This window comes from Callorhinus ursinus, unplaced genomic scaffold (assembly GCF_003265705.2).
Source record: "Callorhinus ursinus isolate GAN/ISIS: 27379988/994484 unplaced genomic scaffold, GSC_fseal_2.0 scaffold16, whole genome shotgun sequence".
NCBI classification, from domain to species: Eukaryota; Metazoa; Chordata; class Mammalia; order Carnivora; family Otariidae; genus Callorhinus; species Callorhinus ursinus.
In genome coordinates this window covers 24,337,280-24,362,381 of record NW_027397078.1, presented here as the reverse complement: position 1 = coordinate 24,362,381, position 25,102 = coordinate 24,337,280, and the positions used below count along the sequence as shown (strand labels likewise).

Below are 25,102 nucleotides of genomic sequence, written 5' to 3'. Positions count from 1 at the left end.
TAACCTATTGAAAATACATGATGAATATCTGTTCAACTGTGAGGGAACAGTAGCAGGGACAGTATTATTTATGGAGTACACTTATTGCTCAGCTATCTTATTTAATCCTTAAACAACCATAGGAGACCAGTATTCCCATTTTATAGATAAAGTATTGGGGTGGAGAGACATTAAATATCTTTCTCCAAAAATCAAAATGGCTAGCAAGTGATGGCTAGCAAGTATTTCCCAAATAGCTATTACCAGACATGCATGGGTAGATCTGGGGGAAGTAGTCTCATGATCCCAGCCATGTATAACAGCAATCACTGCTAGAATCAGGCAATTCTACAGACTCAGGGGAACCAAACAAGGAAATGAGAAATTATCTAGAAACCTAGATGATCATGGGGCCTCAAATCATAATCCCTAAGTTCCCCTCTCATGTATATATTCAGCACTTTCCAGGCCTTCAGCCAATATTTCTCTCTTTCTGATTAGTTTCCCCAGGTGGAAAAAGGTATTCTAGGGATGCCTGGGTGGCTCAGGCGGTTTAGCATCTGCCTTCAGCTCAGGTCATGATCCCAGGGTCCTGGGATGGAGTCCCGCATCGGGGTCCTTGCTCAGCAGGGAGCCTGCTTCTCCCTCTGCCTGCAGCTCCCCCTGCTTGTGTGCGCTCTCTCTCTCTGACAAATAAAAAAAATCTTTAAAAAAGGTATCTTATAGTTATTTTTACTTTGGTAAATTATAAAGTAACAACACTTGGTTCTAGCTTAATTGATGGGTTACCATCAAATGGCTTCTCAACATATCGCAAAATGTCCTGAAATTTGTCATCTCAGAATCCTATCTCTGAATGTTAATTTTCCTAAACTGGGACTCTTTTCTATCTCAAGCCAGTAAATAAGGAAATTCTATTTCTACTTCTTTCCACTGAGCTTGACAAAAATAGATTCAGAACTTTTTACTATTTCACTGGATCTGAGTCTCTCTCATTTATTGGCTAGATCCTTACACACATATCATCCCTATTCACCCCTTGGTCCTGTCCACCATGAAAGCAGTAAGTGATGAAGGGACAGAAGCAAGCATGAAATTCAAAACCAGAATGATAAGCATATAAGCTGGTACTGGCTACAGGGCCCTTATTTTCTGCAACTGGGGTAGACCATTCCTACTGGCCTGTTCTCAGAATGACATTAACATAATGATACAGCAAGGTCAAAAGTCAAGATCAGGAGAAAAGATCTATCAGGCAAATACTTACAAAAATAAAGCTGTATCTGCTGTATTTATTTCATAAAAATGGACTTTAAATTTTTTTTTTTTAGAGTGGGAGAGAGAGTGGTGGGGAGGGGCAAAGGAAGAGGAGAGAGAGAGTCTTAATCAGGCTCCACGCTCAGCACAGAGCCCACTGTGGGGCTCGATCTCACAACACTGAGATCCTGACCTGAGCCGAAGTCAAAACTTGGACACTTAACTGACTAAGACACCCAGGTGCCCCGTGGACTTTACATTTTAAAGGCCACTAAAGATAGGGGCGCCTGGGTGGCTCAGTCGGTTAAGCGTCTGACTCTTGGTTTCAGCTCAGGTCATGATCTCATGGGTCATGGCACTGAGCCCCACACTGGGCTCCAGGCTCAGCAGGGAGTCTGCTTGAAGATTCTCTCCTTTTGCCCCTACCCCACTTGCATGCTTGTATGCATGCGCACACGCACGCAAGCTCACTCTCTCTCTCCCTCTCAAATAAGTAAATCAATCTTTTTTAAAACCCACTAAAGATAAAGAGCCACAAATGTGAGAATAAGGAAAATTCACCATGAAAATATAAAAATTCTGAACTTGCTTATACCCAATAACATGGTCTTGTTTCAAAATGGATTGTTGGGGCACCTGGGTGGCTCAGCTGTTAAGCGTCTGCCTTTGGCTCAGGTCATGATCCCAGGGTCCTGGGATCAAGCCCCGCATCGGGCTCCCTGCTCTGTGGGAAGCCTGCTTCTCCCTCTCCCACTCCCTCTGCTTGTGTTCCCTCTCTCACTGTGTCTCTCTCTGTCAAATAAATAAATAAAGTCTTTGAAAGAAAGGATTGATAAATTTGATGACTTTAAAATGAAAAACTTCCATATAACCAAAAAAAAAAAAAAACCACTATTTTTTTAAACCAAAGACACTATTAACAAAGAAAAATATCCTAGCCACAGATTTGGTACATGTCTGGAGCAAAAATAACAAAAAGGAGGGGTGAGGAGTTAAAATAATAAATTATATAAAAGGGTGATTACAAATGAGTAAGAAAAAGATGAAGAAGCCATTAAAAATGGACAAAGGTCATGAATTGGCAATTCAAGTAGAATTAAGAATATATGGCCAAGAAATATGAAAAGATCAACATCGCATTAATCAAATTCAAACCATAATAAGATACCATGTCATACCCATCAGGTATGCAAAAACCAAAGAGTCTGAAAATACCAACTAGGCAAGAATTCCCATTCACTGCTAGTAGAAGTTATGAATTGGCATAATCACTCCGGAGAGCCATTTGGCTCTATTCCATAAAATTGAACATGCATAAACACTTTGACCCAGCATTCCAGTCCTAGGTAAATACCTGATAAATTATTGCTCCTGTACTCAAGGATATATACAAGAATGTTCATAACAGCGCTGTTTAAAACGGCAGGGGAAAAAAAGAAACAATCTGAATGTATATCAACAGGAAATTTTTTAAATCTTGAATCCTCTGAAGAGGAATTTTAAACCCATCAGTTCATAATACATTACACAAATCACAGAGTTTCAAGGTCCCTACTTCTTTTTTTCAGAAATATTTAAATGCTTAAAATTTAATATTTCCTTCTTGTATCCCTTTCACACAAATTAATAAATATAAACATTCCAACTGGGAGAAACATGCAGTACTAGGGTATTAACTAGAAAAAACTGTGTGGCTTTCTGTCTCCCATGATGGCTCACAGGGTTGAAATGCCTTGTTGAATTTACCGTGATTCAGGTATTGGCCCTCAGATATGCAGGTCAAAAACGGGATTTGTCATTTCATTAAAGGTGAAACATGTGTCCCTAGTAGGACTCACATCAACTGAAAGACTTACATATGAAATAAAAACACCAGTTTCTTAATTCATAATGAGAGGTGAGACTGCTTGGGGGCCATAGGAAACCCAATTATAATCAGGGAAATTCACTGTTGAACATGGACTCTGTTTCATACAGCTAAGATACATTCACTAGAATGTAAGCACAGTGAGGGCAGAGATTTTTTTCACTATTTTTAGATTTTATTTATATTCAAGTTAGTTAACATATGTATATTATTAGTTTCAGGGGTAGAATTTAGTGATTCATCAGTTGTATATACCACCCAGTGCTCATTACATCAAGTGCCCTCCTTAATGCCCATGAGATTTTTGTCTGATTTTTCTACTGCTATAATTCCAGAGACTATAACAACAGCTGACAAGATAAAAATCTATTAAGCAAATGAATAAGGAGAGACTGATGTATCCATCTCCACAATACTCAAAGACCCATCTCAAGACTCAACTACTGGAGTTCTTGCATCAGGGTATTCTTGTTCCAGTATAGTACCAAATTGGGTAGGGCCAATCTTGGCCTCTGAAATTCTTCTTTTTCTATGCTTCCAGCACTGATCCTAGTAGACACCTATAGTTGCCTATCTTAACAGCCATTCTCTTCTAATTCCTTGCTAAGAGAATCCTAATTTTGTTCTGGGGCTGCAATGTGCCCAACTTCAAAGAAAGAATCACAATTCATCTTGGCCGAACACAGCGTATCTGTTCCCCTTTGCCGGATACCCACTGTCCCAGCCTCCCTTGAAGCCGTGGGATAAGACATAAAGGGAAGACTTCTGGGGTATTCTGGGAAAGATGTCACTTGCCAGATAAAAAGACAGATAGATCCTCATTAGGAGAAAGATTAATTGCTCCTGACCTTTCCTCCCTGCTTGGGAAGCTGATGTGAAGACATGATGCCTGGAGCTACTGCGTAGAGCAATAGAATGATATCGCTTAGGGCTACATCCCTGCTATGTTCATGAGATGGATTAAGGATGGCTGGCAGAGAAGAAGGGTGTTAAAAGCCCAGGTCCTTGATACATAGTTAACTGGTGAACTAGCTCTGGAACTGGCTACCTCCAGGGTTCTGAGGTTTTGTGTTGTTGTTGTTTTTTTTAAGTTTCTATGACTGAGGAAGGAGTTAAGATGGCAGAGAAATAGGGGGACCCTAAGCTTGCCTTGTCCCTCAAACACAGCTAGATAAATCATTTTGAACACCCAAGAAATCAATCTGAGGACTGAGAGAGCAAAACTGCATAAATGGAGTTAGAAAAACAGACAGCTTGTGGAAGGTAGGAGCTGTGGAGAGTTGATTTGGGGAAGAACCATAGGTGCTGCAAAGGGGAGGGAGCCCTGAATACGAAGAGGAGAGAGAGAGAGAGAAAGAGAGGGAGAGAGGGAGAGAAGGTGCATGTAGAGGATAGCACAAGAAAAATTCTTCCCCCTCCCAAAAAAAGAAAACCTCTTCCCTAAAACCGTGGACTGGGAAAAGGAGAGGGGCTGGCTACCACAAGTTTTTATTAGCAGCAGAGTGCAAAGTCTGATGTTTTGGAGATCCACGCCATCACCAGGATTGTGCCTGGTGGGCTTGGCGGTGCTCCAGTGGGGAAGGAGGGCAGAGACCTGGGAGCGGGCAGCATGGTCTGAGGATCCCCTGGGCTGCACAGGGAGAAACACTTCCCCTGCTTGGACTGCACTTGGGAGAGGTGGCACAGCCTCTCCAGGGACAAAAGAACTGGCAGCGCCGATGTGCTGCCCTATTCACTTAGCATAGGAAGAGAGACACAGGTTGAGGGCAACAAACCTTGGTGCTGGCTTTTTTGCTGCTCTTTATCATAAACTCGGCGCGACTGATTTCTGAGACAACCCAACACCGGCCACAGTGCAAAACCCTCCCCCAGAAAATCGGCACAGGTCTGCACTGCATGGATCTCTAAAATACAGAGTTTTGAAACCCAGCCGCTTGCATGAGATAAAACACAGGAGTACTGTGCTGCCTGGAAGGCAAACAGCCTACACACAGACAGGGTGAGGGCAGGGATCTGATGGGAGCCTGGAACACTGGAGGGGTGATTGTTCGCTCTTCTGTGAGGGATTCCCAAGGCATGAACTTCCCACTCTGGGGACAAGAGCATTCCATGCTCTCCCCGCCCCCCCCGCCCCTGCCCCGCAATCAGCACTGACCAACTTCAGTGAGCAAAACACCACCACCCATTGGAGGCTGGAGCCCCTTACACCAAGCCCAGCCCCACTGTGCTCTGCAGACGCATCTCCACTAGGGCAAGTCCACCTGAGAATCAGCACAGCAGGCCCCGCCCCCAGCAGGCCCGCACAAACCCCTTGCACATACCAAGTCTACTGATCATAGAGTGCTATAAAGCTTCAGCTCTACGGGAAATAGGATCTAGCTTCCTTTTTTTTAGATCTAGCTTCTTTTTTTAGAAAAAGATTTTATTTATTTGAGAGAGAGAGGGGTGGGGAAAATAGGACACAAGCAGGGAGAGGGGCAGAGGGACAAGCAGAGTGAGGAACCCAAGGCGGGGGTGCTTGATCCCAGGACAAGCAGCAAGGGGAAAAAAAGTCCTTACCTATACCTACAAGAGAAGACAGACCAGGTTCCCAGCAGATCTGTCCACAGAAATTGGGCAGGCCAAAAGAGAATGGCAGGATATATTCAATGTGCTGAATGGGGAAAATATGCAGCCAAGAATCTTTTATCCAGCAAGGCTGTCATTCAGAATATAAGGAGAGATAAAGAGTTTCCCAGATAAACAAAAGTAAAGTAATTCGTGACCACTAAACCAGCCCTGCAAGAAATATTAAAGGGGACTCTTTGAGTGGGGGGAAAAAAGACCAAAAGCAACAAAGACTAGAAAGGAACAGAGAACATCACCAGAAACACCAACTTTACAGGTAACATAGTGGCACTAAATTCATATCTTTCGATAATCACTCTGGTTTAAATGGACTAAATGCTCCAGTCAAAAGACATAGGGTATCAGTATGGATTAAAAAAAAGACCCATCAATATGCTGCTTACAAGAAACTCATTTTAGACCTAAAGACATCTGCAGATTGAAAGTGAGGGGATGGAGAACCATCTATCATGCTAATGGACACCAAAAGAAAGCTGGAGTAGCCATACTTATATCAAACAAACTAGATTTTAAACCAAAGACTGTAACAAGGGAAGGGCATTATATCATAATTAAGGGGTCTATCCATCAATAAGATCTAACATTGTAAATATTTATGCCCCCAACTTGGAAGCACCCAAACATGTAAATAGGTTAATAACAAACATAATGAAACTTATTGATAATAATGCAATAGTAGTAGGGGACTTTAACACCCCACTTACCATAATGGACAGATCATCTAAGCAGAAAATCAACAAGGAAACAATGGCTTTGAATGACTCACTGGATCAGATGTACTTAACAGATATATTCAGAACATTTCATCCTAAAGCAGAGGAATACACATTGTTTTCGAGTACACGTGGAAACACTCTCCAGACTAGATTACATACTGGGTCACAAATCAGGCCTCAACCAGTGCAAAAGGACCGAAATCATACCATGCAAATTTTCAGACCACAGTGTTATGAAACTTGAAGTCAACCACAAGAAAAAATTTAGAAAGACCACAAACACACTGAGGTTAAAAACATCCTACTAAAGAATGAATGGATGAGGCACCTGGGTGGCTCATTCAGTTGAGCATCCGACTCTTGGTTTTGGCTCAGGTCATGATCTCAGGGTTGTAAGATCGAGCCCCACATTGGGCTCCACGCTCAGCAGGGAGTCTGCTGGAAGATTCTCTCTCCTTCTCCTTCTGCCCCTCCCCATTCTCTAAAATAAATAAATAAATCTTAAAAAAAAAATGAACGGGTTAGCCAGGAAATTAAAGAAGTAATTAAAAATACACATGGAAGCAAATGAAAATGAAAACACAAGAGTCCAAAACCTTTGGAACACAGCAAAGGCAGTGCTAAGAGGGAAGTATATTGCAATACAGCCTACCTCAAGAAGTAAGAAAAGTCTCAAATACACAACTTAACCTTACACCTAAAGGAGCTAGAAAAGGAACAGCAAATAAAGCCTGAAGCCAGCAGAAGAAGGGAAATAATAAAAATTAGAGCAGAAATAAATGATATAGAAACAAACAACAAAAAAAGAGGAGAAAGGAGAAAAGATCAACGAAACTAAGAGCTGGCCTTTGAAAGAATTAATAAAATCAATAAAAGGAGAATTACAGGCCAATAACCCTGATGAACGTGGATGCAAAAATTCTCAACAAGATACTAGCAAATTGAATCCAACAGTACATTAAAAGAATTATTCACCAAGATCAAGTGGGATTTATTCCTGGGCCGCAGGGGTTGTTCAATAGTCACAAATCAATCAACGTGATATACCACATTAATAAAAGAAAGGATAAGAACCATATGATCCTCTCAATAGATGCAGAAAAGGCATTTGATAGAATACAGCATCCATTCTTGATAAAACTCTCAACAAAGTAGGTATAGATGGAATATACCTCAACATCATAAAAGCTATATATGAAAGGGTGCTTGGGTGGCTCAGTTGGTTGAGCGACTGCCTTCGGCTCAGGTCATGATCCTGGAGTCCCAGAATCGAGTCCCGCATCGGGCTCCCTGCTCAGCGGGGAGTCTGCTTCTCCCTCTGACCCTCCCCCCTCTCGTGTGCTCTCTCTCTCTCTCATTCTCTCTCTCAAATAAATAAATAAAATCTTTAAAAAAAAAGAAAACAAACCAAAATATATTTTTAAAAAAGCCATATATGAAAGACCCACAGATAAAATCATTCTCAACAGGGAACAACTGAGAGCTTTTTCTCTATGATCAGGAACAAGACAGGGATGTCTACTCCCACCATTACTATTTAGCATAGTACTGAAAGTCTTGGCCTCAGCAATCAGACAACAAAAAGAAATAAAAGGCATCCAAATAGGCAAAGAAGAAGTTAAACTTTCACTATTGGCAGATGACATGATACTCTATGCAGAAAACCCAAAAGACTCCACCAAAAAATTGTTAAAACTAATACATGAATTCAACAAAGTCAAAGGATGTAAAATCAATGTACAGAAATTTGTTGCATTTCTATACACCAATAATGAAGCAGGAGAAAAAGAAATCAAAGAATCGATCCCATTTACAATTGCACCAAAAACAATAAGACATCTAGGAATAAACCTAACCAAAGAGGTATAAGATCTGTACTCTGAAAACTATAGAACACTTATGAAAGAAATTGAAGAGGGCACAAGGAAATGGGGAAAAAAATTCCGTGTTCATGGATTGGAAGAACAAACACTGTTAAAATGTCTATACTACCCAAAGCAATCTACACATTTAATGCAATCCCTATGAAAATACCAAAAGCATTGTTCCCAGAGCTACAACAATCCTAAATTTTGTATGGAACCACAAAAGACCCCAAATAGGCAAAGCAATCTGAAAGAAGAAAAGCAAAGCTGGAGGCATCACAATTCCAGACTTCAAGCTCTATTACAAAGCTGTAGTCATCACAACAGTACGGTGCTGGCACAAAAACAGACACACAGATCAATGGAACAGAATAGAAAACCCAGAAATGGACCCACACTTAAGTAGCCAACTAATCTTCGACAAAGCAGGAAAAAAAAATATCCAATGTTAAAAAGACAGTATCTTCAACAAATGGTGTTGGGAAAACTGGACAGCCACATGCAGAAGAATGAAACTGGACCACTTTCTTACACCATACACAAAAATAACTCAAAATGGATGAAAGACCTAAATGTGAGACAGGAATCCACCAATATCCTAGAGGAGAACACAGGCAGCAACCTCGTCGACCTCGGCCGCAGCACCTTCTTACCAGACACGTTGCCAGAGGCAAGGGAAACAAAAGCAAAAATGAAATGTTGGGACTTCATCAAGATAAGAAGTTTCTGCATGGCAAAGGAAAGTTAAAAATAGAACTATCTTATGACCCAGCAATTGTACTAGTAGATATTTACCCAAAGGATATAAAAATACAGATTCGAAGAGTTACATGCACCCTGATGTTTATAACAACATTATCAACGATAGTGAAACTATGGAAAGGACCCAAGTATCCATCGACAGATGAATGGATAAAGAAGATGTGGCATATGGAACGGAATACAATGGACTATTACTCAGCCATCAAAAAGAATGAAACCTTGCCATTTGCAACAACGTGGATGGAGCTAGAGTGTATTATGCTAAGTGAAGTAAGTCAGTGAAAGACAAATACTGTATGATTTCACTCATATGTGGAATTTAGGAAACAAAACAGATGAACATATGGGAAGGGGGTAAAAAGAGAGAAGGAAGCAAACCATAAGAGACTCAACTGTAGAGAACAAACTGAAGGTTGATGGCGGGAAGTCCATGGGGAATGGGCTAAATGAGTGATGGGTATTAAGGACGGCACTCGTTATGATGAGCACTGGGTGTTGTATGTAAGCAATGAATCACTAAATTCTACTCCTGAAACCAATATTACACTATATGTTAATTAACTGAAATTTAAATTAAAATTTGGAGAAAAAAAATTAAGTTTCTATGACTTAAGCTACTATAAGTAGGCTCTTCTGTTAGCTGTAGTTAAAAGCATTCCTAACTGATAAAATGATCAAGTTCATTATAAGACATACCACCTCTCTCTAGGTGTGTTAATACATTCAATCAGTTTATAGTCAAATATTAACTGGTCTGGGATACATTTTGAATTATCTCTACTTGATTTCAAGTTTCACTTTCAGAGGCTACCCTTCCTTCACTCATTTCTAATTCCACTACCCCAATCATGCAATCACCCCAACTGTCACAGCCCTGAGTACTTCAGGTCTCCTTTGCCAGCACTCCTTTCCCTGATCTGTTACTTCTTTCAAGTCTTTCCAACCCGTGCCAGATTGCAGGTATTTCTCAATCAAAATGATCTCTTTTATCATGATAAACAATTGATTTCAGTGCTGAAGGTATCAGATGTCGTTGATGCCATCATTAACAAAAGCTATAGAATTCCATTTGTGGGAGTCTGGATACCACATTTACTTACTTATTCTTTATCTCATTCCAGTTTCAAGAGGGTAAAAACAAGATGTTTTATGCTTTTCCTTTGGTGGTTTCTTACCTGATAGAGGAACAACAGCAGTCCTGTATTTCCATTTGTCCTATTTGTTCTTTGCTCCTTTTTCCCTCTTTCCCGGTCTTCCCTTGGATTATTTTTTATGAGTCCATCTTGCCTCCTCTATTGACAAAGTAGCCACACCTTTTTAATTTTTTTAGTAGTTCCTCTAAGCTTTACAATATGCATCTTTAACTTATCACCATCTGCCTTTGCATGTTACAGCATTTAACATACAACGTAAGGATCTTTTACCGACATCCTCGCAATCTCCCCCGTTCTTTCTGCTGTTGTGCTTATACTTTCTACCTCTATAAATGTCATAAATCTCATAAATACTGTTATTTGTACAAAATCAGTTAAGTCTCTTTTAAAGATATTAGAAACAAGAAAAATGTCTTTGATATTACCCACATATTTACCATATTTCCTCTCCCTTCCTTTGTGTAAAGTCATGTGTCCATCCGGTATCCTTTTCCTTCAGCCTGAAGAACTTCCTTTAACATTCCTTGTAGTAGAGGTTCACTAGTGATGAATGCTCTTGGCTTTGACTCAACTGAAATGTCTTTATTTTGCCTTCATCTTTGCAGAACATTTCCACTGGATATAAAATTCTCGGTTCACAATGTTTTTCTTGTAATGCTTTAAAGATGTTCCACCATCTTCTGGTTTGCATTATTTTTGATAACAAACCAGTGATTAATCTCATCTTTAAGATGTTCTCTTTATCACTGGTCTTCAGAAATTTAATTCTGTAGCGCCTTGGTGTGCTTTGTGTTTTTGCTGCTTGGGGTTCCCTGGGATTCTTGGATACGTTGAAGAGAGTTTTCAATGAATTTGAAATAATCTGGGAGTTGAACAACAGAATTACAAAACTGTACATTGTGTTTCATTGTTGACATGTTGCTAAAGGTAAATGAAGAGTGCTTAACCACTATTCACAGCTCCTTAACAGCTTTTTCTTTTTAAACATGGTTTCAGAGACGAGGTACTGAAAAGAAAGTTTGGGAAATTGTTCTGTCTGCTGTCCTGCCCAGATTCTAAGCACCGTAACTGCATAATTTCCCTCTATTTTATAGGTAAAATACCTGTAAAAAGGAGAAAGGAAAAAAGTTGTGTGAATTAATATGTTCTGCATAATGGCCTTTCCAACATGTTCTCCTATTTTCACTAAGCTGCTTTTTAAAAAAAAAAAATCTCCAGGTACGATTTATAGTTGAATATTAAATCAGGTCATGGATGAGGTCCACTTCTAAAGTTAGACAGAGTTGTAAATAATTTATCCTGGGGATGTGTTCTGGATTGAACCTTGTCTACATGATGTCTGGCCAGGCAGATAAAATACTCCAGGCAGAGTACAGTAGGGATTATAATACTGATTACCCAGCCTCTGTAATGATTCCTGATTCTATGACCACTGGGGCAGGCCTCATTGGTTGGCAAATATTAACAGAATCACTGCACAATTATTATTCATGAGGAAGATCAAAGCTTCATGAAATAAGAGAATGATCCTGCATAAGGGCAGAATAAAAATACGTTTAGAGATAAATCCTTCTCTGTCCTTATTGGATCATTCACAATTATTCTTCCTAATCCAAAAATTATTATACTTCTTATATCACCAGCTAGACAGAAAGGAATAAACATTTAGAGGGTACCTACTTTATTCTAAGCACTCTATAAAGGGTTTTTACAACACTATTTAATATTTACAACCATAGGAGGAGGAAACTAACTCCATGTTACAGATAAGCACACCGAGATTCAAGAATCTCATCCAAAATCACACAGCTGGTAACTGGCAGCACTGGAATTTGCCTCTAGGTCTGCCTGGCCTCAAAACTTCCTGCTTTTGCTGCCATACAGTGCATTCAGCTCCATCTTCCAAAAAGTACTCCCTAAGGGGCGCCTGGCTGGCTCAGTTGGAGGAGCATGCAACTCTTGATCTCAGGCTTGTGAGTTTAGGCCCCATGTTGGGTGTAGGGATTACTAAAAATAAATAAATAAACTTAAAAAAAAAAGAAGTACTTACTGAGCTAACTACACTTTGGTTTCATGTCAACAGGTTGGCATTCTCTAAGTTACTTGCTTAGGGGAAAAAACCCCCTCCTCCTGTCAGATGATGAGTGTGTACTCTATCTGGAAGGGAATAATATGAAGGAAGAGCTATGGACCATTTTCAAAGTACTGGGCTAGCACTCATCTCAGAAAGAATGACGATAGTGTCATGCCCCAGATTCACTGGCGAGATGTTCAAAGGGGAATCCTCCAGGAACACAAAGTCCTGTGGCCTCTGGCATTCTCCTGTGAAGAAGTCTGGATGGGAGTGGCTGCTTGCAGTCTCTTAGGGTGGCCTGGATCTCTGAGCAAGTGGATGGTTTACTGTAGGTGTTTCTGATCCATATTGCAGAGTCCTGCTTATCAGTCCCAGCCTTGGGACAGGGGGCAGGGGCATAAGGCGGAGGAGGAAGGCTTAGGAAAAGGAAGAAATTGAGGAGAGGAACTGTCAAGACCAAGCATTCTTTTTTTAAAATATTTTATTTATTTATTCATGAGAGACAGAGAGAGAGGGGGGTGGAGGCAGAGGGAGAAGCAGGCTCCTCCATGAGCAGGGAGCCTGATATGGGACTCGATCCCAGGACCCCAGCATCACGACCTGAGCTGAAGGCAGATGCTCAACCATCTGAGCCACCCAGGCGCCCAAGACCAAGCATTCTTTGCTGTAGTTAAAACAAGGCGTGTGCTAGTGAAACTTAATTTGTGAGAAGTGGACCAAATGTGTAGAATGTTCACAGTTTTCTGCCTGAGCTCCAACCTCAGGACAGTATTTAATACACGGTCTGTTTTTTAATTTTCCATTTTTGCTATAAGATCTATGAGGTATAGTAAAAGATCTCTTGACTTAGAATCAGGAGACCTGAGTTATATTTCTGACTCTGCCGCCTTCTAGCTGTGTGACCTTGGACGAGTACTTTACCCTCTCTGGGCTTCAATTTTCTTAGCTATTAGATGAGAAATTTGTACTAGTGAATCACTATCATTCTGCGTTTCTATGATGACAGAAGTCTCAAGAGTAGAGGTTGGAGAACTTTAAAGAAAAAAACCTTATTATTCCAGATTATATTCATCCAGGCTAGCTGTGTTTAAATGGCTGATTTCATTCCCAGTTTTCCCTGAAGCTCTGGAATGGAAATGTATAATTAACCATTTTTTTAGAACAACAACAAATATCTTTTTAATTTAATAAAATCTAGATGACAAAACAGAGCACACGTAAAAAAATAAGTTATAATACATAGTAATTAAGACTAAATGAAATCACATCTGTAAAATGCCAAGCAAGGCATGCCACTCATAATAGGCACTAAGAAATGCTAGTTGCATATCTCGTTTTTTCCTCTCCTATACATCCTCCTATAATTAGTCTTTTAAGGAGACCTTAAAATGTATTACAGTTCTCTCAATCCTATGGTCCTGGGTCCCCTTTTGATCTTCTTGTACCCCTTCTCTTACCTCCATCATCTCTTCAAAAGGAATGACTCAATCCCTTATCCTCTACCTCCAGAATCAGTTCTCAGGTAATAACCTTTGTTGTCTCTAGCACAATATGCCCAACATCCGCTCACATCAGGGCCAGAACATGGGTCTGTTCCTTGTTCCTCAAGTCAGACAGACGCTTGCTTGGGTGGAGTTCACTCCCTTGCCCTTCCTTCTTTGAAGTATCTTCTATTTTCCTGGATTCACAGTTAACACTTAATTGCCAGTTTATGAATGGTACAAAGATTTGTAAGCTGGATTCTGAACTTGAAAATCTATTGCATGTACCCAGGGGCCATAGGGAAAAGAGGGGGTGTCTTATACTTTGTGCACTAACAGGCAATTATTTCCTATGATCTTCCTGAGTAACCTCCATACCCAGATTCAAAGAGCTGATACTTTGGGAAGCCTAAGGATGGCTCACTGCACTTTGCAGGTTTCCTAAGTATTTGTGAGGGGTTAGAGCCTTGATCCTTGAGCTGAGTGGTTGGCAGCAGTCTTCCCTCCAGACAGGATTTCCGAAGGGGAGAGAGGGAGGGTGGCCTAGAGGAGGAAGGTGACACTGAATAGGTGACAAACTGTATCTGCCCCCTCAGCTCTGATTGTTCCTGTCCCTTTTCTCTAGGAAGCTGGATCCCTTCCATCCACAACTAGAACCTGCAATGTTTAACTGTAAGACCCTGGCGAGCAGGGACTATGTCACGTTTCTTTCATATTCCCCAAGCACAGTGCTTGGCAGGAAACAAAGCTTAATAAATGTTTGTTAAATGTTAAATAAAAAAACAGGCTTTTACTGACCTTTAAATGCAGAATGACCTCAAAGTGACCTCCATGATCCTGCCTCCTGTTGTTTATGCTTTTGTGTGCCCCCCTCTCTGCTTGTGCATGGGCAGCACTGGTGACTTGCTTTGAACCAAGAGACCATGATAAGGGTGACACGGTGTCACTCCCATGATTATGTTACATTACGTAAAGCCCTCTCTTGCCAGGCAACACAAGCAAAACTAGACAAATGGGACAACATCAACCTTAAAAACATCTGTACCTCAAAGGGAACAATCAACAGAGTGAAAAGGCAACCTAAGGAATGGGAGAAAATATTTGCAAATCATGTATCTGATAAAAGGTTAATATCCAGGATACAGAATGAACTCCTACAGCTCAACCATAAAAAAACAAATAACCTGTTTAAAAATGGCCAAAGAACCTAAATGGACATTTCTCCAATGAAGATATACAAATGGCCACAAGCATATGAAAAGATGTTCAACATCACTAATCATCAGAGAACCACAGTCAAAATCACAGTAAGCTACCACCTCACACCTGTTAGGATGACCACTAACCCCCAAAAAATGAAAACAAAAATAAGACCCGGAAAATAACAAGCACTGGTGCAGATGTGGAGAAAAAGAGAAGCCCCGTGCACTGTTGGTGGGAATGGAAAATGGTGCAGCCTCTATGGAAAATGGTGTACAGGTTCCTTAAAAATTAAAAATAGAAATACCATATGATCTAGCAATCCCGTTTCTGGGTATAGATCCTAAAGAATTGAAAACAGGATCTTGAAAAGATATTTGTACACCTATGCTCACTGTACCATTATTCATAAGAGCCAGAAAGTAGAAGCAACCTAAATGCCCATCAATGTGGCATATAATATGATTGCACTCATATGTGGAATTTAAGAAACAAAACAAATGAGCAAAGAGGGAAGAGAGAGAGAGAGAAAAACCAAAAAACAGACTCTTAACTCTAGAGAACAAACTGCTGGTTACCAGAGGGGAGGTGGCTGGGGGATGGGTGAAACAGGTGACGGGGCTTAAGGACGGCACGTGTCCTGATGAGCACCGGGTGAGGTATGGAAGTGGTGAATCACTATATTGTACGCCTGAAACTAATATTACACTGTATGTTAACTAACTGGAATTTAAATAAAGACTTAAACACATAAAATTTGTGAAAGTTTGCCGACAGAAAAAGAAATGTGGGATATACATACAATGGAATATTATTCAACTTTTAAAAAGAAGGAAGTTCTATCATAGGCTACAACACAGATAAACCTTGAGGACATTATGGTAAGTGAAATAAGCCAGTCACAAAAAGACAGTGTATGATTAACTTACATGAGGTATCTAAAGTAGTTAAACTCATAGAGTCGGGAAGCAGAATGGTGATTACCAGGTGCCAGGAGGAAGGGGTAATGAAGAGGTTTGCAATAGGTGTAGAGTTTCAGTTTTGCAAGATGAAAAATTGCTAGAGATTTGTTATACAGCAATATGCACATAGTTAACACTATGGTATTGTACAAATGGTTTAAAATGGTTAAGATGGTAAATTTTATGTTATGTGGGGGTTTTTTTTCACAATTAAAAGACTCTCCTGCTAACGGACTACTCTGTAGACTCTCCTTGCTGGCTTGATGAAGTAAATGGCCATACTGGGTAAGCGCATGTGATAAGGAACTGCAAGCAGCTTCTAGAAACCACAGGTGGCCTCAACCAACAGACAGTAAGAAGCCAACATCCTCAGTCAAGGAAATGAATTCTACCAATGCTAACAACTTGAGCTTGCAAGTGGATTCTTCTTTGGCCATACTCCCCCGTGAGAATGCAGCCTGGCTGATGCCTTGAGTAGAGGAATCAGCTAAGCCATGCCTGGACTCCCAACCTACAGAAACTGCAATAATAAATGTATGTAATTTAAGCCAATATGTTTGTGGTCATTTGATATATGGCAAAAGATAACTAATACAAAAGGGATGGTATAAAAAACTTGCTTCCAAGTAACTGCTTTGCTATTGTGGAACCCTGAAATAAAAAAGGTTCATGGTGGACAGTAATGGCCCTTGGGCCAACAAGACCAGTCTTAAGTCATAAACATTCAGAGACTTGGAATATGTCCGCATCTTTGCCTGAAAGTCACTCATCCTCTATATCTTGTTTCCAGGAGGCAATTGCTGAAGATTTAACACAACTGCCAAGAAGGGGAAAAAAAAGAGTCATGATCACATGTATTAAAGTTCAACCCCAGGGTCTCGATGGTCTCTCTCTACCATAATTCTTTATGATCTTCAGTGAGAGTCCCATGGAATGCAACAGTAACAGCCTGGGGTAGGCTTAGACTAGGATGGTAAATTTATAGATTTCATCTTATAAATACATAGGGCGGCTGGGGATAACTCATTATAACATGAGAATGTCTCTGCCTCAGTCTAACAATACAACCTCTCATTCTTCGGTTTGTTGTAGGCATTCCTGTGGCAAGAGTCAGAAATGAGCAGAACTTGGCACATTCATGGGATTTCAAGTATGATCACTCCTATTTCTGTATGTTCCCAAACAGTATCTACCACTCCCAATCCTTCTTTTTGGCCAAGGAGATTCTTATCTCCACTTCTTTGCAGAGTGAATGGAATGGAAACTTTCTGACCATTTGGCTCCCTTAGTCCTTTCAATTAGCAATAATCGCGCCTCAGATAAACCTCATTGGCTACGATACTGCCACTGCGCAAAGCTTAGTCCTTACAAGTGCATAAAGTGTTAGTAGCAGGGGGTGGCGGGTGTGTGTGTGAGATGGACAAAAGTAAGCAATGGGGGTGGTTGGAAGCATGCAGGCCATCCCATCTGTGGCTAAGCCAAGCCAGAAACTCAAATGTGGTCAGACTTCCCTGGCAGGTCAAAGTCATTGTCTCAGACCTCCACGTCTTCCCAGATGTGCCAGCAGAAAGGAAAGGACTTTCTTGGTGCCAATGAGAAAAGACACTGATTGGCACGGCTTGGATCACAATATCAACAAAGCAGGTGGCATGCTTTGATTGGCAGCTCCCCCACCACCGCCAAGGAGAACCATCTGTTTGGGTGTAGGGGGAAGATAATTATTCAAAAGCAGAAGATGCTTTTCTGGGAAACAACTAGGTGTCCATTACAAGCCCTGATCTTTCCTCTTGTTCAGTATATTTTGGACTGTACCACGAAGTCCTAGTTCCAGTCATACCTGTGCTCCTTGTGGTGAGCAGTGAATCCCCCTTTTGCCTAAACTAGTTAGAATCAGGTACTATCACTTGCATTCAAGAGTCCTGATTAATATCTTACTCATTACTGACCAGCCTCTTAACTGCAGCCTAAAGTAACATAATACTTTACATTTACAAAGAGAAGTCTTACACTTTTGATGGTCCACCCCTAAAAATGAAACAGATTTCCATGTCCTAACGTATAATTTCTCAAACAAAGAAAAAGGATAGAAAAAGAAAAGAAAATCTTGGCTCAAAACAGGGCGTTTTCCTGGGGCTAGTTGTTTTTATTGATCATTCTCAAAGGGTGTCACCCACACATAGCAAGAAAACCCCCTCTGGGGAAGACCCAAACTCTAGTCTATCCCAAGTATTATAACCTGTGGAATACAGATGTCAGATGTTATCAAAATTTAGATACTTTGAGCTAGAGCAAGCACATCTGGAGAGTCATCTCAAAGTATACTTTCATGTAATGAGGAACCTGAATTTACAATGTTTCTCTGGCTTCAGATCAACAAAATTACATCCCTGCTCACCTAGTAATTTCACTTCTAGGAATCTTCCTAAGGAAACAACCAGAAACCTGGGCCAAACCTGGATGGAAAGATGTTCATCAAGCATTATTTATCATTGAAAAAAAAACAAAACTTCAAGAGAATGGTAAAATAAATTGCACAGAATTGAACTCTAAGAAGCCATTACATTTTCTAAAAAATTTAAATATACTTAATGACGGAAAAATACACTACAAATGTTAATAGTAATAAAGCTAACAGTCCAGGTGCTACACTGAGCACTTTATATGTACTACCTCATTTAAGCCTCACAACAACTAACCATATTAAGGATATTCTTATTACTTACTCATTATAGACAAAGAAATGGTGATTTAACAAGGTTAAGTAAATGGTACAATCACACAGATGCGGAATCCATTTCCAAAGTCGTAATAGCTAAGAAGCCACTACACTACTCTGAAAGATAGAAATTATACTTATAGGATACCAATTTCTTATTATTACACACATACACACAGAGGTCATTTTTAAAATATTTTTTTAAAGATTTTATTTATTTATTCATGAGAGACAGAGGGAGAGAGAGAGAGAGAGAGAGAGAAGCAGAGGGAGAAGCAGGCTCCCAAGGAGCAGGGAGCCCGATGCGGGACTCGATCCCAGGACCCTGGGATCATGACCCGAGCCAAAGGCAGACGCCCAACCATCTGAGCCACCCAGGCGCCCCATTTTTAAAATATTTTTTAAAAGTACAGCAAAAAAGCACAGACCAGTCAGAACTGACACTACGACTAATCATGATGGAAGCCAGATGTAAACAACCAAAATGGCCATCTAGTTTGAGTTAGCCTTTGCTGTATAACAAACCACCCTAAAATTTAGTAGCTTTAAACAACCATTTTATTGGCTCATGATTCTGTGGTTGATAATGTGGCCTGTGATCAGCTAGGCGGTTATTCTGTTGGTTTTGCCTAGGGTCACTGTGTTGACTTATTAACCAAATCAAAGTTTTTCAGTTAATCCCTTTTTATGCAGTTTTAAATATAAATTCCAGTATCAAGAGTTAACATCGGTCATCCATTGTATCTATTCCTGACAATGGAAAAGCCTAACTTGTTTCACCACTATAAGAAAATTCATATTTCTTACGGTTCTAAGCTTCTACATGTGCACAAATACAATCACAATGAGTTGTTTTTGGTTTTTTTTAGCCATCAGCTTTTCATAATACGCTCTTCTTGGGGCACCTGGCTGGCTCAGTTGGTGGCGCGTGTGACTCTCGACCTCGGGGTTGTGAGTTCAAGCCACAGATTGGGTTGAGAGATTACTTAAAAAATAAACTCTTAAAAAAAAAAAGAATAGGCTCTTCTTGCCATATGGCAAAGTGCAGCATAAAAGCATGAAATTTAAACTGGAAAAACAGAACACATAGGAAAAAATGAAACAAATTTTAATGACAATCATTATTCTGAAAAACTAAGCAACCGAAACTGAAAACAGCCTTGCTATTGCTTCGACAGGCAGCTATCATTAGTGCTTAGTCATGGAGGTCTAATATACTGTTATCAAGAAACACAAAGGTAACACACTCTCCTAGTTCCTCCCACAAGTTAATCCAAACAGAGTAGGGAAGGGCCTATGAATGGTCATCCATGTGTCATGGTGTCAGGAAACACAATACCTTGAAGTGGCTTAGGCAGATGAGAATCAATGCTATTTTTAAACATCTTTGAGAAAGACATTTCATAAAGCCCCTGGGTGACCCACTATGTATAACCTCCCCAGAGGGTGGGAGGGGTTTAACAAACAGCCTACTTTTGCTTTCTTTTTTACATACAGGATATTGCTAGCAAAGGCAGAGAATCACTTGTTGAATGTTTGGGGGAGGTCATCTGGTGATAGTCCACTTCTCATTCTATGGACTGAAAATGCTGTGGGCCCCTTTCATGCTTTGACATCCTGGAACCCAGGCAGGGGGGCCAAAGCAAGCCCTCAGGGGCTCTGGCTGGGCCAGTGGGTTGTAAAAGAAAAACTGTATCTGCAAGAGGCTTGAATACTTGTTCCAGTGGGTACAATCGAGAAATAGCTATACTCTAATTCAACTGTTCCCAAACATTTTGCTCTCAGGACATTTAAAAATCACTGAAGAATCCAAAAAGCTTACCTTTGACAATCCTATTAAACATAAGAATACACAAGCACACATTCCTTTAGTCACCAGAGCAATGTCATCACACATTCTATAAATCTGTAACTATTTCAAAATAAAAAGCTAAAGAAAAGGGGAAAAAAGCACAGAGGATGGAGCAAGTACTTTCAACAGCAATGGAAGCCAGAAGATAATCTGACATTATCACTAGGCTGAAAGAAAGTAATTTCCAACCTCAACTTCTACAAGCGGTGAAATAAATCCTTCAAGAATTTTAAGATGAATTGAAGACATATTTAGACAAGCAAAGCAGAAAAGCTTTCAAAAGATCTTTACTGAAGGAAATTGTGAAGAGTGTACCTCAGGCAGGAGAGTGTTTCCACGAGGAAGGCCAGATTTAACAAAGAATAAGAAGGAAAAAAATAAGAAAGACAACAGTGTGCTAACTCTAAAAATTACAAGTATGAAAGAAAAATTATTGAGGAATCCAAATAATTTACCTTAGGAAATTTTAGAAAACGCCAAGAATATACAAGCACACATTACATTAGTCATCAGAGCAATGACTTCATCACACACACATCAGGTCGCCTCTGGAAAATTCCAGCAAGAATGAAAAAGGCCAGTGACGTCTTACTATTATTATGAAACTAGTCTTGACACAGACTCCCTGAAAGGAACTTGGGACCCACAGGGTGCCCCGCACCACACTGTAGAACACCGCTGCTCTAACCCCCATGTTGCCCAAGGTTGGTTCTCCTGAGTTTCACTTCCCGACCGGCCAAGGAAGAAACAGCAAGGTCACTGGTCAGGGTTCACAAGAGGAACTCCCCTCTCCCTTTTGTAAAGGCGCCTGGGTGACGCGCACGCCACAAAGTCGGGTTTCCGGGAAGGCTTTGAGAGGTGCCGCTAGAGGGCGCCCCGAGAGAACGCCCGCGACTCACCTCCCCGCCCCCCCCTCCCCGCCCCCGCCCGCGCCCGCGCCCGCGCCCGCGCCCGCGCCCGCCGGGTTCACACGGAAGCCCGGAAGAGAAGGAGGCTCCCGGAAGAGGGGGGCGGTCGCGGTCTCATTGGACGAGGTGCCTCCGCCTCACGGCGGGAGGCGGAGCTTCTTTGCGCTAAAAAGCGGGACCCGGCGGCCGCTAAAGCGCGCAGGTTTCGTCGCAACCGGGTGCAGCTTTTCCGTCGCTTACCGAGGTCCGCTGGGTCATGGTGCCAGCCTGACTGAGAAGAGGACGCTCCCGGGAGACGAATGAGGAACCACCTCCTCCTACTGTTCAAGTACAGGGGCCTGGTCCGCAAAGGGAAGAAAAGCAAAAGACGAAAATGGCTAAATTCGTGATCCGCCCGGCCACCGCCGCCGACTGCAGTGACATCCTGCGGCTGATCAAGGTAGCGGGAGGCCCGGATTTCTCCTGGGGCGGGGGGGGGTGGGAGGTGGGGAGCGGCTCCGGCAGGTCCCCCTCTCTCCGCCCGCCTCCCCCAGCCTCTGCCGGGCCGCTGTGGGCAGGATACTGGGAACGAATCGCCGCCCCGCCCACCCCGTTCCCTCTGAGCTGGCTGGGTCTGGGCCTCACTTAGTTTTCTGCTTCTCTCCCTTTCTCCCATGTGCATCGCCCCAGGAACTGGCTAAATACGAATACATGGAAGAGCAAGTGATGTTAACTGAAAAAGGTAACGCAGCTGTAGCTGGGCGGGGGAAGGGTATCCGGTACTTGTCATCTTCACCGAGGCCATCACTGTGTGTCCTTGCTGCCCCTTCTTGCAGATCTACTAGAGGATGGTTTCGGAGAGCACCCTTTCTACCACTGCCTGGTTGCCGAAGTGCCCAAGGAGCACCAGTCTCCGGAAGGTAACCGCCCTCCCCTTCCAGAAGCCAAACACCGACTGTTGTATAAAACTTATAGTGTCTGTTGTGTAGAACCACTGACAACACAGGCCAAAGTTACTGAGAAATTGGCCAGAAATAATAGCCAGTGTTCAAACTACTGAGAAAAAAGAAAATAGATGTGCTGCACATAATAATAGGGCGGGTTGAAAGAGCTGTTTAAGTAAGTATCAGAGTGCTGTGGAGACCCGGAAGAGTTTGAGCTGTTTTAAGTAAGTATCAGAATGCTGTGGAGACCCGGAAGAGTTAGGTATAATGTCATTTGTTGTAATTCAGTTTCATAAATGGTTCTTGTTTGACCCTAACGTAACCTTTTTTGTAATTGTGTTAAATCACATTTTTTTCTTTAATTTGTCCCAATCTTCAGGTTACAGTCTCTAGCTTCGCCATGTACATGGCCCTTCCGTGTACATGGATGGGCGGGGAGGTAACTAAAAGATCCTTTACACAATAAAGTAGATGATCATGATAAATGAGGTAAGGTCCTATTATCACACACTTAAAACACGGTAGATCAGAAACTCCAGTGTACTCTCTTCCTGTGTTTGCAAAGGACTATAAAGTGGCTAGAAAGTTTAATTTGAAACCTTTGCCTCCATTTGAAATTATAGACACCCTGTAAGAGGATGTCAGATTGTTTTATTTTTTTGCTGGTCCCTGTTGACTGGTCAGAAGACAGAGCTAAAAGGGGAAGTTGTTTGGGTGGGTCCTTCATTTTTTTTTTCTGAAGTCTCTTCCCCAAGCTAGAAGAAATGAACGCAAAACATAAGGGATGAGGTACTTTTTGGAGGTATGTGGATGTTATGTAATACCTGTTTCTGGGTACCTCTGCTTCTTCTGGCTTAAAACTGGGGAGAGCAAATTGAAAATCTGTGAATTGGAAGGCAAGTTCTGAAATTAAACGTTGCACTTTTGGCCTGATGTCCTGACCTTAAGGAAGCAGAGTTTCTCAACTACAAATATTTACTATTCTGAACTGCCGTGTAAACCCGACTTATTCCCAAGTCAACATACCAGTATATCAATAGGATGTGAATAATGTGTGTGTTTAGTTTAAGACTATAGCAGTTTTGCTCTGGCAAGTAATGAAAGCATTCTCACGTCCTGAGTGTGAGATCCAGCAGATTGCAGAGTGGCCAGTCCACAATTTTAGCCTCGCTTCAGCTAGCTCTAATGTGTGCTTTTTGCAAATACATGTTCTGAGAACAGTCAGATCATCCAACAGTGGCCTGGACTGCACTAGCATAAAAATCAGGAGACAGTCCCAATTCAGTGGCTACTTATTTCTATAATACATGCATGTCTGTTTTTTTAAAAACCTGTGATAGACTTCTGATTTTGCAGCTACAACTTCTATGGGTTGCTTTTCGTCCACATCTCATGTGATACTCTTATTACAGGACACAGCGTTGTGGGTTTTGCCATGTACTACTTTACCTATGACCCATGGATTGGCAAACTGTTGTATCTTGAGGATTTCTTCGTAATGAGTGATTATAGAGGTATGGCTGAGTTTAGGAGGGGTTTGCTCTGAAGAGAAACCAGGGCTTAAAGTCCTAAAGAAGACTTTTTAAACGGTACTTCTCTTTCTTTTAGGCTTTGGTATAGGATCAGAAATTCTGAAGAACCTAAGCCAGGTACGTCTTGGTTTGGGAAGGGGGTGGGTTTGGCTTCCAAGTTTGTTAGGGTTACTGAATCATTTTAATGACTGAATCAGACTTAGGTCTTGGAAAGCAGGTGGAAATGTCACCGAGTTTGTTTTACTCTCCCTTACAACAGGTTGCGATGAAATGTCGCTGCAGCAGCATGCACTTCTTGGTAGCAGAATGGAATGAACCATCTATCAACTTCTACAAAAGAAGAGGTGCTTCTGATCTGTCCAGCGAAGAGGGATGGAGACTCTTCAAGATCGACAAGGAGTACTTGCTAAAAATGGCAGCAGAGGAGTGAGGAGTGCTGGTGCAGACAATGACAGCTTCCATTCTATTTTAGATTAAATTCTCAACTGATCTTGCTTTCTGTCCTGCTTGTAGTCAAATAATAGAATGAACACCCATTCCAAAGCTTTATTACCAGTGGCGTTGTTGCATGTTTGAAATGCGGTCTGTTTAAGATGGCAATCTTGTATGCAGTTTGGAGTCAGATTTCTCCTTGAACATCTTTTGATAAACAACAGGGTGGTATGATCTTAATGTATATGAAAAAAACTTCATTCTTGTGAGTCATTTAAATGTGTACAATGTACACACTGGTACTTAGAGTTTCTGTTTTGATTCTTTTTTTTAATAAACTGCCCTTTGATTTAATTGGTATAAGCATTTTTACTAATCTTTATTTCTCAAGACATGTTTCTTGCTTTTGAATATGAAATAAAAATGGCCAAGAAACATAACCTGAGAACCTTACAATTATTGAAAAAGTTTTCAACCCAATTTAAAGTGGTCACAAGCTGTTCTCAAAGTCTAGAAAGAAGCCAGTTGAATTCCATGGTGTTATAGGTAGCAGTGTGTAAAATGACTTGACACTGGTGACTGGACACTTCATCTGACAGAATTTTCAGGAGCTGAGAACCAGGTTAGAAAGCGAAGCCCCTGACAAGCCCATTTGTTACCCACAGAAAAGGCGGAGACAGGCTTCTCAAATACTGGGGGTGGAGGGGGGCACACACCTTGCCCACAACAAGCTCATCCCACACAAAATGCCATTCTGAAGGAGGGAAAGCAGATCGCTTTGCTAATCAGGCAGG

At 41.3% G+C, this 25,102-nt stretch overlaps 1 protein-coding gene and 1 pseudogene across 1 annotated transcript; one reads left to right on the top strand and one right to left on the bottom strand.

Moving 5' to 3' along the window:
• Positions 1-17,236: 17,236 nt before the first annotated feature.
• LOC112813023 (U4 spliceosomal RNA) lies at positions 17,237-17,304 on the bottom strand (annotated as a pseudogene).
• Positions 17,305-21,605: 4,301 nt separating this feature from the next.
• On the top strand, positions 21,606-24,662 carry SAT1 (spermidine/spermine N1-acetyltransferase 1). Its single transcript, XM_025857545.2, has 6 exons — positions 21,606-21,860; positions 22,091-22,142; positions 22,237-22,320; positions 23,757-23,858; positions 23,953-23,993; positions 24,136-24,662. Exons 1-6 carry the CDS (start codon positions 21,795-21,797, stop codon positions 24,304-24,306), a joined length of 516 nt encoding a protein of 171 aa, XP_025713330.1. The 5' UTR covers positions 21,606-21,794; the 3' UTR covers positions 24,307-24,662.
• The last annotated feature ends 440 nt before the right edge of the window (positions 24,663-25,102 follow it).

What these genes read in the sequence shown, in the direction of transcription:
- SAT1 (XM_025857545.2), top strand. Translation starts at nt 21,795, where the DNA reads ATGGCTAAATTCGTGATCCGCCCGGCCACCGCCGCCGACTGCAGTGAC. An exon ending in ACATCCTGCGGCTGATCAAG is followed by an intron (nt 21,861 to 22,090) that starts GTAGCGGGAGGC and finishes GCATCGCCCCAG; the next exon opens with GAACTGGCTAAATACGAATA. An exon ending in TTCTGAAGAACCTAAGCCAG is followed by an intron (nt 23,994 to 24,135) that starts GTACGTCTTGGT and finishes CCCTTACAACAG; the next exon opens with GTTGCGATGAAATGTCGCTG.